General features: G+C 42.9%; 1 protein-coding gene across 5 annotated transcripts in view; it reads left to right on the forward strand.

Annotated features, from left to right (window-relative positions):
- The window catches only part of RNF111 (ring finger protein 111), a 135,170-nt gene that overhangs the window by 55,027 nt on the left and 65,359 nt on the right, over positions 1 to 14,784 (forward strand). For all 5 annotated transcript variants that reach the window (XM_082254321.1, XM_082254322.1, XM_082254323.1 and 2 more), the window contains exons 2-3: positions 3,591 to 4,459; positions 8,513 to 8,642. In XM_082254321.1, coding sequence (XP_082110447.1) covers positions 3,634 to 4,459; positions 8,513 to 8,642 — 956 coding nt within the window. In that variant the 5' untranslated portion in view covers positions 3,591 to 3,633. The remainder of the gene's footprint in view (positions 1 to 3,590; positions 4,460 to 8,512; positions 8,643 to 14,784) is intronic.

Raw genomic sequence — 14,784 nt, forward strand, 5'->3', positions numbered from 1 at the left:
CCTGTTGATTGCTGCACTTGAGCTTTAAAGAAATTATTTGTGGGACAAAACCGCTGTGTTAGCATTTTACAGCTGTTTCCCCTTATGAGAACTGCTTCCTGAATAGCTGATATTGTGCAATGACAACAAGTATTTTGTCTTGTCTTTAAAGGCTAGGTTCACCTTTTTTTTTTTTTTTCCATCTCTAGCTTACCTATGTACCATTATGCTATTAATGTATCTCTGTTGCAGAAAATAAAAAGCTTATTTTATATTCTAGAGCAGTAGTCTCCAAACTGTGGCGCTTTACTTGCTATTATCCGGCTCTTAGGGCACTACTCCTCCCACCGCCACCAACAATTGGCACGATTTCTGCCACTCCCACCACCGACGGGGCGCTATTCCTCCCACCACCGACGGGGCGCTATTCCTCCCACCACCGACGGGGCGCTATTCCTCCCACCACCGACGGGGCGCTATTCCTCCCACCACCGACGGGGCGCTATTCCTCCCACCACCGACGGGGCGCTATTCCTCCCACCACCGACGGGGCGCTATTCCTCCCACCACCGACGGGGCGCTATTCCTCCCACCACCGACGGGGCGCTATTCCTCCCACCACCGACGGGGCGCTATTCCTCCCACCACCGACGGGGCGCTATTCCTCCCACCACTGACGGGGCGCTATTCCTCCCACCACTGACGGGGCGCTATTCCTCCCACCACCGACGGGGCGCTATTCCTCCCACCACCGACGGGGCGCTATTCCTCCCACCACCGACGGGGCGCTATTCCTCCCACCACCGACGGGGCGCTATTCCTCCCACCGCTGCCATAATAGGGGTGACTTTGGCGGGGGGGGGGGTTGTGAGAGGGTTTCCATGGATAGACTGGGGTGGTACTGTGGAAAAACTTGGTGGAGGGGATGGAGTGGTTGGTGGGGCTTCTCTTATCTAGCCTTTAACACAACTAGGTTTCTTTTGGTAGCATTTGATCCCTTCCCTACTACATTTTTTATTTTTATTACATAAACGAAAAAAGTCTGAAAAAACGTTAAAAAAAAATTATGTTCAAAATCATATCCAATAAAATCAAATGTCTTCATAAATTTAAGACGAAATGTTTTCTTCTACATGTCTTTAGTAAAAGAATATTTATAAAAACATCCTAATAAGTGTATATTGATTTGTGAGAAATTCATAGCGTCAAAAACTAGTATATACACACACTCTGACTGGGAGGGACACCAACTGACACTGATGTCGCTAGTGACACTAATACAATGATCAGTGATAATGCTGTAATAATGACCCAGCTCCTGATCTTCATAACCATTGGGTTATCCTGCCCCTTACAGGAGTAGGACACTAGGCAGAAAAAGAATCTGGCTATGCATATGGGCAGTCCCAGAGGGTATACTTCCTCTCTGCTATAGCCACTTAGTTTTTTCCTGGCTAGTCAGGAGTAAGGACCTAATTCCTTGCTGGGATCTTTGTGCCTGGCAATAATGTTTTTTGCACCATAGCCCCACTAGACGGGTGCTGGCCTGCGAGTCACAGCATTCCTCCTGGCTGACAGCCCCCCCCCATTTTAAATGGCAAGGAGGTTCCTCATAAGGAAGTGTGCAATAGCCTGGTGATCATAATTATAGTCTGGTACATCAGAGACTAGTGGTTCATTGTATTCATTGACAATTATATTTATAGGTGGTATGGGGATACCACCATTCCTGCGCTACTGAAATTTAGATCTGTTATCATCTTGCTGAGAGGTTAATTTTTTAGATTAATTTCATTTTATATCATTATCATTATTGTAGCAGCACTGTTTTTTTTTTTTTTTAATTTTGACTATTGTACTCCCTAAGCGCATAGGATCACTTTTTATCGCCTATTTTTGATAGGCAGCTTTGCAAGTGTTTTTCCTAATAGAGTCAGTATCGTCTGATTTAAACTTTCCCTATGGAAAACGTACATTGCGTGGTATGAGTCTCTTTGGGTTCATCCTGGCTCCTCGGTGGCTTGGATTTTGACCTTCCTTCAACGAAGGGTTGAACAGAAATTGGCCTGGAGTTACCATCAAGGGCCTGGTGTCGGCTTTGGTGTTCTTCTTCCAGCTACCCTTGGCCACACACTCCCTGGTGCTTACTTTTCTTCAGGGTGTCCAACATTTGGTTCCTGCAGTTTGGTCCCTGTTGCCACCTCAATTTGGTGCTTTCGGTTCTCCAGAAGCCTTCTTTTGAGCATCTTCAGGAGATTCCCTTGCTTACGCTGTCTCCGAAGGTGGAATTTTTGTTGGCGATCACTTCTGTGCGCAGTGTCAGAAATGGCGGCGTTATCCTGTTGTTCACCTTCTTTGGTGATTCACAGAGATAAGATGGTTCTTTGCCTCTGTCTGTCGTTCCTCCAAAAGGTTGTCTCTGATTTTCATTTGAATGAAGACATTGTTGCCTTCTCTTTGCCCCAAGCCGAAACATCCAAAGGAAATTGCCTTGCATGCCTTGGATGTGGTCCAGTCACCTAGGGTGTACCTGGTAGCTACAGTCTTTTAGAAGGTCACACTCCCTATTTGTGCTCACGGATGGGCCTCGGAAAGAGTTGGCTCCTTCCTCTGCGACCATTTCCAGATGGATCAGACAGACAGTGGTTCAGGCCTATTCCGTCAGGGGTCAGGTTCCTCCTTTGCATGTCAAGGCGCGCTCTACTTGGGCGCTTAGTGCCTCCTGGGCTTTACGTCATCAGGCATCAGTGACGCAGGTTTGCAAGGCGGCCACCTGGTTGTCAGTGCACGCTTTCACAAAGTTCTATAAAGTGGATGTTTTGGCATCTGCGGATGCTTCTTTTGGCTGCAAGGTTTTGCAGGATGCTGTTTTAGAGGACTTGATCCTCTTTGAGGGTGTATTGCTCCTTTTGCCTGGTTGGCTACTGTTTAGCCTGGGGAATTTTTTTATGCTGTTTCCACCCCTGATGTTTTACACTGCTTTGGGATGTCCCAATGGTTATAAAGATCAGGAGCTGTGTCCGTCAATGATCGAAAGAGAAAATGGTATTTTTGACTTGCCGTAAAATCTATTTTTCTGATGATCATTGACGGACACAGCACCCACCCATCTGTAGTTGTAATTTTTCCGACACTGCTTGTAACAAAACTCAGTACCTATAGCTGGGAAAGGAAGTATACCCCCGGGACTACCCATAGGCATAGCCAGATTCTTTTTCTGCCTAGTTTCCTACTCCTGTATGGGGCAGTATACCCCAATGGCTATGAAGATCAGAGAAATGGATTTAGCGGTAAGTCAAAAATTCCACTTTTTTTTTTGTTTTGTTTTCTCTCTGTCCCTGTTAGGGAAATTATCCATCAATTTCTGTCCTGAAATCCCCCAACAGGGACACTGACAGATGCTCTAACGCTTGCTCAATCCAAAATGTAATGCAAAATTTGTCTGGGGCTGAACTTTAATAGGTTATATCTGAAGTTTTTAAAAGGACTGAAGCGAAAACATTGAGCACATTGTTTAAACTGGGCTTTGTGCATAACCTAAATAAGCAAATGTAAGAACGTTTATTGTACAGTATTCGTGCTCAACCTGTCTTTTTTTTTTTTTTTTTCAGTTTATTGTGGACATCACTAACGCGCTCCATTTTTTACGCGGATATGAAGAGTGAGGTTTCTCCAGATGCACCAAAGAAACAGGAAAGCCTAAAAGGGGTATTGCTGAACCCTGAGCCTATTGGGGCAGCAAAGACCTTCCCATCAGACGTGGACATGATCTCCAGTAAGGTTGGAAATGAGTTCTCTCGTTTGTGCAGTGACTCAAATAAGCAGCCGAGGAGCTTAAACGGCAGCACAGAACAAGAGAAAGGACTTGTGCGAAAAAAGAGGAAAAGCCAGCAGGCTGGGCCTTCCTATGCACAGAGTTGTGAGGCTAAGAAAAATCAGAGACTGATCGAGCTTCGATTAGGACCTCAAAGTGATGAAGATAATGACTCTTCCTTTAGTGATTGTGTATCTTCACCTTCATCTAGTTCACATTTTGGTGACTCTGATACTATGACTTCTGACGAGGACAAGGACAGCTCTAGACATTTCTCTCCGGCAGGTGTAAATACTACAAATAGGACTCCCTCTTCAAGGGCTCAGAAATGGCCTCGTCCCCAGTCAGAGTCTGTGCCTAGTATGCTAATGAAGCGGCCTTGCTATCAGGTGAATGCCTTACGGAGGTCTGTGCATCGAAAGACTTTTATGAAAAAGGGTTCCACACAGCGGACACAAAAGCAGAAGGAGAGGCTGTTATTGCAGAGGAAAAAGAGAGAAGTTCTGGCCAGGAAGAAATACGCACTGCTCCCTAGTTCCAGCAGCTCTAGTGAGAATGACCTCAGCAGTGAGTCAGCTTCTAGCACTAGTTCTTCCACTGAAGGAGAAGAGGATATCTTTTTGTCTCCAGAGGAAAACCACCAAAATGGTACAACTCTTCCCTCAGGTAATGCATATTTAACATGCATTGTGTTACAATAACTATGTTTTTATTGTTTCTTCTTCCCTTTGCTGGCTGTTTTAAAGCAGACCCTAACTCTGAGCACTACAAACTGAAAACACTATTTAAAGGAGAAGTATAGCCAAAGTTATTTTGGCTATACTCCTGGGGATCACTGGACTGCAGCTCGTTCTGAACTTCTATGAGCCATTTTCAGCTGGCAGTTTGCTAAAGCCTGCTGTCGGTTGACGTCACCGAGCCAGTCCAAGCTCTAGAAAGATCCGACCATATGGTTGAGATCCACCCAGGAGCCTGGACTGGCAGCTTGCTCAGCCTTTCAGAAAGCCGCTCCCGCCCTGTAAACTGCTCAGTGCTCCAGTGAGCGCTGGAGGGGCAGAGCAGAGAGCGGGTGACTGTCAGTCACCCCTCCTAAGGGAATGGGTGTCTCGCAGTCCTTTCATACAAGCATGGATGGCTCTCCCAACAGCAGGCTACCTCGTATAATGCAACTGTGTCTCACAAATAGAAATGAGGAAGAGGGGACCCAACAGTGTAGTAATCGCTTCATTCAATTATTTAAAATAGCTGATATACTCCCATAATAGATGGAGCAGCTTAATATTGAAACATGGTAAACAGTGCTCATCCGAGCCTGCATGTCGTCATTGATTGACCCCGCCCCTGCCTACTGAATTTGCCCTGAATATGCTCATAAGAATTTGCTGTTTTTATAAAAACGTATGTTTCTTGGGTCCTTACTTGACTACTACTTTCCTGTTTGTAGACTGTAATCTATTAACACCAATCATGGCTACAAGCTGTTCAAAGTATCTATTGATACTGACTGCTAGCGATTTGTATTGTATTAGGCAACATAAACTATACTCCTACCTTTTAAATGCTACTGCTTCCCATCATGCAGTCTACAAAGAAGTACAAATTTCAATGTAATTACCTTTTTTTCTATGTTGTCATGTGACTGCAAAGCCCTTGTCTCTCCTTGTCACGTGTGGCTGGTAGAGGAAGAGACTACCTTTTACATGTCTAGTGCCCTAAAAGCTGGTGGGTGATGTAATTGGTCTACGGAATTCCACTTGGTAATTGATCATGCACATTACACAGAGGGGCCAGTGCTTTGCAGTCACATGACTGAATAGAAACGTAAACAAAAGTACTTACTGCATTATAGCAACTGTAGAAAAAATTGTATATTGGCAATATTATAGATAGGCAGCTCCTGTCATAATATTGATTAGTGGTCCAAAATTCATAATTACTGCAGTAGGAAACCGACTCAAAAAGATACAGAATCTTTCAAAAAACAGTTCTTTTCAGCTCTTTTGCATTTTTTCATAACCCTGTTTATGTAGGGTTAAAGTAATCATACAATTATAAGGAGTACAGAAGTAGCGTAAGGCAGTTATCTTCTGTAAACTACTTTAGATTAACATACCTGTATTCCAGTTTTACACCTAATACTCACACTAGGGCTTGAATTATTGTGAAAGCTTCACCTACAGGGCCCTTTCACCAGCAACATTCTGCTACTGGCCAGGAGAATGTAAACAAAGGTGCAGGGGCTACTGGTGATGCCATTACCCAAATATGGTAATGCCCATATTTGCAAGTGACTTGAATCACATGGGAGGCGGACGTGCCGGGCAGCTAGTCTTCATGCAACAGCCACTATTCGTTGGGCCCTGCACTTTATTGAAAGTGGATGACAGTGGGCGGATTTGAAAGCTGCTATTGGACTGAAAAGCAGCTCTGGATCAGCCCACTGCCATTTGCTGTCCATCATCAAGCAAGACAGGCTAAGACTAGTTCCCCATCAGGCTTCGCCCACTACAAAATGCCTTGGCCTTGTTCCTGTCAGTGTGGCGGGCACAGGGTCCAGGGAGGGAGGAAGTAAGAGCATTGAGGGAGGAGTATCCAGTACTTCATTGCTAGTTTTGGCAGATTCATGTTTCTGCCTGTGGCAGCTACATGAATTGGAAGTAAGCACCGACCAGTTCAGTACAACAGCCTGACAAAGTTCTAAAGGGTGTCTACTACAACCTTTATGATTTCCCCTCCAGTGTGTTTGTCAATGTATGTCTCTGCACCATTTATTAATTGTCATCAATGATTGAGTTTTGCTGAATTATTGCACTTTCAGTTTTGGTTTTTCAAACTTGAGTATTCGCTCTAACTGGGAGAAATAAATTCATGTAGCTTTATTTTTAGATGCACAGTAGTAACCAGAAATTTGGCTGTCTTAACTATTTAGCAGTACAACCCATTTCTTGAATCTTGTATATTGCAGCAGTGAAGGAATTCTTTGACTTATTCGATTCCAGAGCCTTGATCATTGAGCCCTGTTACCAGAGGCTTTTGGCAGGGTAGCTTGATACAGCTGGTGCTAGCTTTAAATAAATCCCACTGCCTGACAATAAGTAGTTTGTTGCCATGGGTGGCAGAAAATGGAGCAGATGGTTTCTGAAGAATGACAGCAAACCACTCTTAACCAGCAGAAAATGCCAGGCTGCGGTAATTTTCTTAGATTTATTGATATTAATAACAAGTTTTACTGTTTTTTTTTTTTTTTTTTTGATTTTTTTTTTTTTTACCTAAAATAAATGTTTTGGTAATTGGAACATATCACAATCCTTGGCACTTCAAACTGAGCAAATGAGGAAAAAATGCCTAATCGGCTATTAGTTCCAGTATGTGTTAAAATGATCAGTAGATTCAGTGATGCAGCTGAAGTTGGATGCAAATCTCAGCTTTTCTTAGAGGCTAAGTTTTCCTTTAAAAAAAAATAAAAATAAATGCACATATTTTTGCAGGAAAAAAATAGCATTTATTATATATTTTTTTTCCTCACATGAGCATGCAAAGCATTGCACTCGCAATTGGTGGATCAGCTTAAATCAGGGGATCTTTATAAACAGTGGGCCAGATTACTGTACTTAAGACTTTAGTGGGGCTGGTCTGCAGTCAGTGGGAACATAAAATACCTATTGGTATTAGTGGGAAGAATAGTGCCCCATTGTTGGTGTCAATGAGAGGAGTAATGCCCCATTGTTTGAGTTAATAAGAGAAATTGCCCTCCATCATTGGTGTCAGTATAGGAATTGTGTCCCAAAAGGGCAGATTAAGGTAGGCAAGGTGCCTCATCTGGCCTGCGGGCCACAGTTTGGAGACCATGGCTTAGATTGTCAGCAAAGATCAAGACTTGTGTGAGCGGTGCAATCAAAGTCGGGGGTCCTAGGATGCACCAAAATCAATTTACAGTTCACAGCATATGAACAATACAATAGACACTACCCTGTACCAGTAGGCATTGCCTTCCAAACTAATTGGGGCTTCAGTGCAACCTGGGAGAAATGAAACTTAAATGCAGGCCTCTAATTTACTGAAATGTGTGCACAGCGCATCACAAGCTATCCACCAGTGCAGTGTCATGCATTTCAATATGGATTGTGGAAGGCTTCGAGGACATGCCAGTGTTCGGTTTTACTTTTAAAAGTAGAACAATAGGTAGTGGTAGTGAAAAAATTGCTGCATACAAACTAGCCGATTAGCTGCGGCCAGTTTGTGGCCAGAACTCTTTAGAAATGTGGACCCTGGGCGCGTATAGTGTGCGTCCAGGGTGAGTACAGTAGTTACATGTGAACCGCAGCAGCGCCGGCCGTTGATTTTGTGCTGATCACACACAGTATATGCAGACAGCGTTAACAGCCGCAGGGAAGAACCTTCTGATTCTTGCCAGTGGCTGCTGGTATTCGACCATGTGAATGTAACCCAAGGGCTCCACTGAAGGCAGTGTCTACAGGTGCCAAAAAAGACTTCAGCGGGTTTGTTTTAGGAGTTTAAACACTTGTCAGGTTTTCTTAATCTGGGGCAGGTTCCCTTCGAACCCTTTATGTCAAACTGTTGGATAAAGTTTTTTTACCTCGGTCATTACTCACAAGGGAGTATACCTGCAATATATGCTCTGATTTTGTTTTATGAGCAAAATGCCATCAAGTGCTTTTCTGAAAGCACTATCATAGTGTGTTTTGTTTTATTTTACAGGTAGCATTGATGAGGATGTTGTAGTCATAGAAGCTTCATCCACTCCTCAAGTCCCTGCCAATAATGAAGAAATCAATGTTACCTCCACTGACAGTGAAGTGGAAATTGTCACCGTTGGGGAAACCTACAGGTAGGAGCTTTAAACACCAAAGTTTACAACAAATGAGAAGAGAGTGACAACATTGTTCTTTAGTTGATCTGTGTTAATTGTGTTGTAGGCCATAACAGGTTTGTTTTACTATCATATGCCAAATGCATGACATGACGGCCTGGCATGGAGCATAAAGGTTTGGCTGATTGGGTTACAGACCTTCCCTCAAAGTAGATTGTTGCCTCAGTATCCTCAAAACTAGTGTCCCCATTGGATGATTTCACCTCTATTACTTTTCTGAAGACAACCCAAAATTTGGGATTTTCCTTTACTTTCACTTTCAATGATAATGGTAAACAGGACAAATGGAGAAGAGGAATCTCCTTAACGGGGGGTGGGGGGTATAGACTGCAAAAAAACTTGACAGGGTCTAATCTCCCTACTGTATCAAAAACTTTAAAAAAAAAAAAAATCCTTTTAATTACACTTTATGAAACCAACCAAGCGATGCTCACAACTGTTTTTAGCATTATTTAGAAAGAGCAGGCCATTTGTCCTCTGTAAGAGGTTGACGAGGAGCGCCTCACTCCACTGGAAATGCTGTTTATTTGCAATGATAGGTTTTCTAATCCTGTTCATCTACTTCTATGAAGAATGAAGGATTCAGAGCAACTTCGCACTAGCTGTTCTCTGGGTCAGGTGAGGATAGCATCGGATTCTGATAGTCATGCAAAGCAAAGAGGATAGATGCCGATAATCTCCACACCAACAGTCTCCGAATATCTACCTGGCTATTATCAACCTGTATTACTAGAGTTTAATATCACCTTAACCTTCCCATCGTCTTCTGTCACATTGTGCTGGACAAAGGTATGTTGCCATTTGTGAAAGAAGATCTGTCCCTATTTGAATGTAATAGCCCCATTAACCACTTCTGGACCGCCCACCACATATATACTGCGGCAGGGCGGCCCGGCTGCACAAAATCACCTTATTGGTACATGATTTTGTGCAGGGGTTCTTGGGTGGGGGGGGGGTTCCACTTGCCGGCCACTCGCGGTTGTGTAGTGGAATGACAGGACAAGGCAAGGCTATGTAAACAAGGAAGACGACTGTTCTGTTACAGAGGAAGAGTGAGCTCTTGTATTTCAGCTAAGCTGAAACAGATCTTTTCCTCTAGTACATCCATACTCCACACAGTTAGAAAGCACTCCCTAGGAGCAAACTTAACCATTTGATCATTTGAAATATGTAAATAATTGTTGGATAAATCACATGATTAGATAACCCTCCAATCCCTGAAGATTAATAGATAAAATATAGGTGCAATGCTGTCCAGCCAGAGCCAATGGGAGGGCCCCAAACGCACCAATAAAAATGACGGGATGGTGAGGAGGGTCACTAAATTGGGGAGTCTGAAGTCAAGATGAACAACACATTTTAATCAAAAATGGCATTCATTTCATTTATAACCAATAAAAGAGAACAAGAAAACATTAAAAATAAGACTAATGAATAGTCTCATTATCGCATGGCTGATAATACATCATATACATAAGCTTCATAGTCCCAACCAGATGGGGACGGGTCTGACACGTTTCGCTATATAGTAGCTTTCTCAAAGACCCCTTTTGACATCCCCCGGTGGACAAACTTGCAAGAAATTTTGTTTATATGAAGCTGTGGTTTCGGGACATCAATCACTCAACCGGTGCCGTGGATAGCCCATGGGAGCCTCCCAGGAGAGGGTACCTCGGGAGAACGGACAGGGCCAGCAGAGGGACCAACAAAGGGAGGATGTCGAGTCCAGCATCCTAAGGAAAGTTTGAATGAACTGATGCGGACCAAGCAAAAATTGCCTGAACTATCGCCCAGTATGCTGCATGAACCCCATCTCAATTCATGATGGTTAGTAGTAGTAGCCTGTAGGGCGATAGAGCGATGTTCGCCTGAGGGGGGAGAAAAGGAGACAGCCGCTTGATCACCCCTAGTGTTAACCCCTTTCCTGCCAGTGTCATTTATACAGTAACAGTGCATTTTGTTTTAGCACTGATCACTGTATTGGTGTCACTGGTCCCCAAAACTTGTCACTTAGTGTCAGATTTGTCTGCCGCAATGTTGCAGTCCCACTAAAAATCGCTGATCCCTGCCATTACTATTAAAAACCATAAAGATGCTATAAATATATAGTTTGGTTTGCACAAAAGTTATAACGTCTACAATCCAATAATAGCTATTAGGATTTTTTTTTTAACACAAATATATAGCAGAATACATATTGGTCTAAATTGATGAAAAAAATTAGATTTTTTAAAAAAAATTTATTGGTTAGTTTTTATAGCAGAAAGTAAAGAAATTTATATATTTTTTTCCCCAAAATTGTCGGTCTTTTTTTTGTTTATAGCGCAACAAATGAAAACCCAAGAAGTGATTACCATCAAAAGAAAGCTCTATTTCTGGGGGGGGGGGGGGGGGGAAAGACATCAATTTTATTTGGGTACAGAGTCGCTATTGTCAGTTAAAGCAACGCAGTGTCGTATCGCAAAAAATGGCCTGTTTATTAAGGGGGTAAAACCTTACGGAGTTTTAGTGGTACTAAACTCGTAACCAGAAATGTAACATATTGCAGCTCACCAATCATTAGCTGTGGTGGCTGCATTGGCTACCCCCCCCCCCCCCCCCCGTTTTCACCTGGTGATCTGGGCAGTAACACACCACCTGTATTAAAAGTACCTCCACTCTGGATGTATGAGCACAGGGGGCACCTTTGTAAAGCAGTAGTGTTAATCTCGGGGGAGGGGAGTTTTACAATATACTAACAGATTTCGCACTCATTTATATTGGAGCAACCTGTCATGGGATTTGACAGGTCAAATTGCATGATTAGTCGCACCCTATTGCCGGCAATCGCATTGTTCAAATCGGTGCGACACCAACTTTGTGGTGCTGCATAGATTTGAAAAAGCAGTTCTTGCACTACTTTTGGCGATTTCGGGTGCGAGTTGCAAAGGCACATGAAGCTGCACAGATGTCTTCCAAGTCGCAGTCGCACTGACGCGTGGCTTTGAAATTCTGCAATTTCAGATGAAGTCACGCGATTTCAAAGCTGAAGTCAATTTGAACGAGGGGTTAGGTGCACTTACAAGCTGAAGCCAAACTCCAGCTGACATATATAAGCAGTTACAGTAAGGGCTCATTTACGCTTGCTTCGACTTCAACTCACTTTAAAGTCCCTACCACTTCAACCTGCTTTTTATGATGCTTCGGTGATGCTTTTTTGAAGCTTCAGTGAAGCTTGTCAGATGCCCCGTGTTTGTTAATATATCATCCCTGCAATGTCTCCAAAACAAAGCGAAGCTAATGCTGAATAAAAGCCTCTCAAAGGCTGCAGGAGCTTCAAGTGAGCTTTGTCACAGACTTCTACGCAGGCTTTGAAGATGCTTTAAAGCGCCACTAAAGGGAAAAAAAAGGGTATAATTTATGAAGCAAAGCAAACACAATGTGTGAACGGGGGTGTAACCAAACAACTTTTATTTAGTGACAGGGGCTTTGATTGGCATTTAGAGTGCTTTTAAAAAATCGTGTACAATGCCATGTTTTGAAGCAAGTATAAACGAGCTCTTACATTTTTTTTTCCTCCTTTTTGGGATAAAATATAATAATTTGCTTGTGTATTTAACACTGCTTTAAGATCCACTATGGACATAATAAAAATTCCTGCGAGCTACTAATCTGTATATAAAAACTTGGTCCCTAAAAGTGCTGCTTGCACTAATCATTCCCCTTCGTTGAGTGTATATACGAATTAAAAATACTATAAAGAGCTGCACAACTCAATGAATTGATATAACTATGCCGTACCTCATCTATATGTAAAAGTACCAAAAAATTATAAAAATCACATTACAACTAAATGTCAAGTGCCAAAAATACAAAAGAACAATGTAAATATATATAAATAGTGCTCAATATGTGTATCAAATAGATTAAAGTTGAATATATAACATAGATTATATACACATAAAAATCACAATGGTGTTAAGATGTATAAATCCAATAATTATAAACTGTTTTTTTAATTTGTATAATCCAAGTTTAATTGCGGTCACATGCCTTAAGGCGAGAACCCACTCTGAGGGGGGTCACAAGTAGTGGAGGTGAAACTGTTTTGAAATACACTTGAATCGGTTAATTTTCACAGATAGTTCACTTAGCAGCCCTGGTGAATGGGACTTTCTCATCTTGGAAACACGGACTATATAAATTAAAAAAAGGTTTATAATAATTGGATTTATACATCCTAAAACCATTGTGATTTTTATGTGTATGTAATCTATGCTATACAACTTTAATCTATTTGATACACATATTGAGCACTATTTGATACACATATTGAGCACTATTTATATATATTTATATTTACATTTTATATTCAGTTTATTGATTTCTGTTTCGTCCACTGACTGACGTAGCTGCTGCTTTAAATCATGGATGGGTAATAAGCCCCTCCCACTAGAAGCTTATTACCCATCCGTCTATGATTTAAAGCACAGCTACGTCCGTCAATGTACTCAGAGAAATGGTTTTTACGGTAAGTAAAAAATCCAATTTTTTTCTTAGTATTTGGCACTTGACATTTAGTTGCAATGCGATTTTTATAATTTTTTGGCAATTTTACATATAGATGAGGTGCTGCATAGTTATATCAATTCATTGAGTTGTGCAGCACTTTATAGTATTTTTTTTTTATCCATTATGGCTTTACACTGATTCAGGAGCTGCCTCAGCAAACCCTAGTTGGCACTAGCCAAGGAGGTAATATGTCCAGATGATCGGTTTGTTTAAAGTCTGTATGCTGTCCTTCATCTCATAGTGTGACTGCGGCATTCCTCAGATTGTGGCTGGCGACATAGTCCGAGCTCTGGACACTGCACTTTGCAAAGGCTACAAGCAGTCATTTGCACTGATTAAAATTCAACCAGATAGATCATAATTTGATCTGCTTGGCTGGGAAGTGTTTGGCAAGCTTAGCAGTGTCTGCATGTGTCTTGGGCGTTTAGCAATCCAGCTATTTAGCTAGTGCATAGTCACAGGCTTGATGGACTTCTGGAAACCTTTTAGTTACTTATAGAGCTTTATTGTGGAACTAGACAATAAGCCCGTTAAATTAACAGGTGCTAGATATATGTCCAAAACAAAAAAGAGAAGATAGCTGAGCTCAATACATGAATAAAATAGATACAGGCTGCCAGTACAAAGGTAATATCAGACCAAAAGCAATATGTAATGAAGTACAGCACCACAATAGCAAATGAATGGAAAAAGCAATGACTACACAAAGTCCATGAAACCAGATGCTGAAGTGCAGAAATGAATGCAAGAAAATTCCAACACCATGAGTGAAAACACAATCCTGACCACCACGTGCTCATATAAGGTAATTCCCTTACAAGAAATTTAGACCCCCTGTTAAGGAAGGGTCAACCAAGCATAGGGCATAGAGATAACCACCAGGATAGGGTCCACTCCAAGGTCCAGCACCAGATCCACCACGTAACTTCATCCAAAGTAGTAAAACCTCATATGTTCAAGTGCCTCAAATAATTGATGATGGCATCCCTCCAAAAACAAATGAGGCTCACATAGTGAAGTATGCACATTTATTGGAGTATAAAAACAAGGTATAAAACTCACATGTCATCTGTATGAAAAGGTCATGTAGTTACAGTCGCCGGGGCTGGAGGCGTGTCTGCATGTCTGTGTCCCCCTCGGAGTGCCGCCTTACACCGGTGTCCCCCTCGGAGTGCCGCCTTACACCGGTGTCCCCCTCGGAGTGCCCCCTTACACCGGTGTCCCCCTCGGAGTGCCCCCTTACACCGGTGTCCCCCTCGGAGTGCCCCCTTACACCGGTGTCCCCCTCGGAGTGCCGCCTTACACCGGTGTCCCCCTCGGAGTGCCGCCTTACACCGGTGTCCCCCTATGTGTCCGGGCAGAGTTCCCCTGGTCAGTCTCCCTGTATGAGCCCCGGCTAAAGTGCCCCTGGTCAGTCCCCCTGTATGAGCCCCGGCTAAAGTGCCCCTGGTCAGTCCCCCTGTATGAGCCCCGGCTAAAGTGCCCCTGGTCAGTCCCCCTGTATGAGCCCCGGCTAAAGTGCCCCTGGTCAGTCCCCCTGTATGAGCCC

This window comes from Pelophylax lessonae (genome assembly GCF_965119305.1).
Source record: "Pelophylax lessonae genome assembly, chromosome: 4".
NCBI classification, from domain to species: Eukaryota; Metazoa; Chordata; class Amphibia; order Anura; family Ranidae; genus Pelophylax; species Pelophylax lessonae.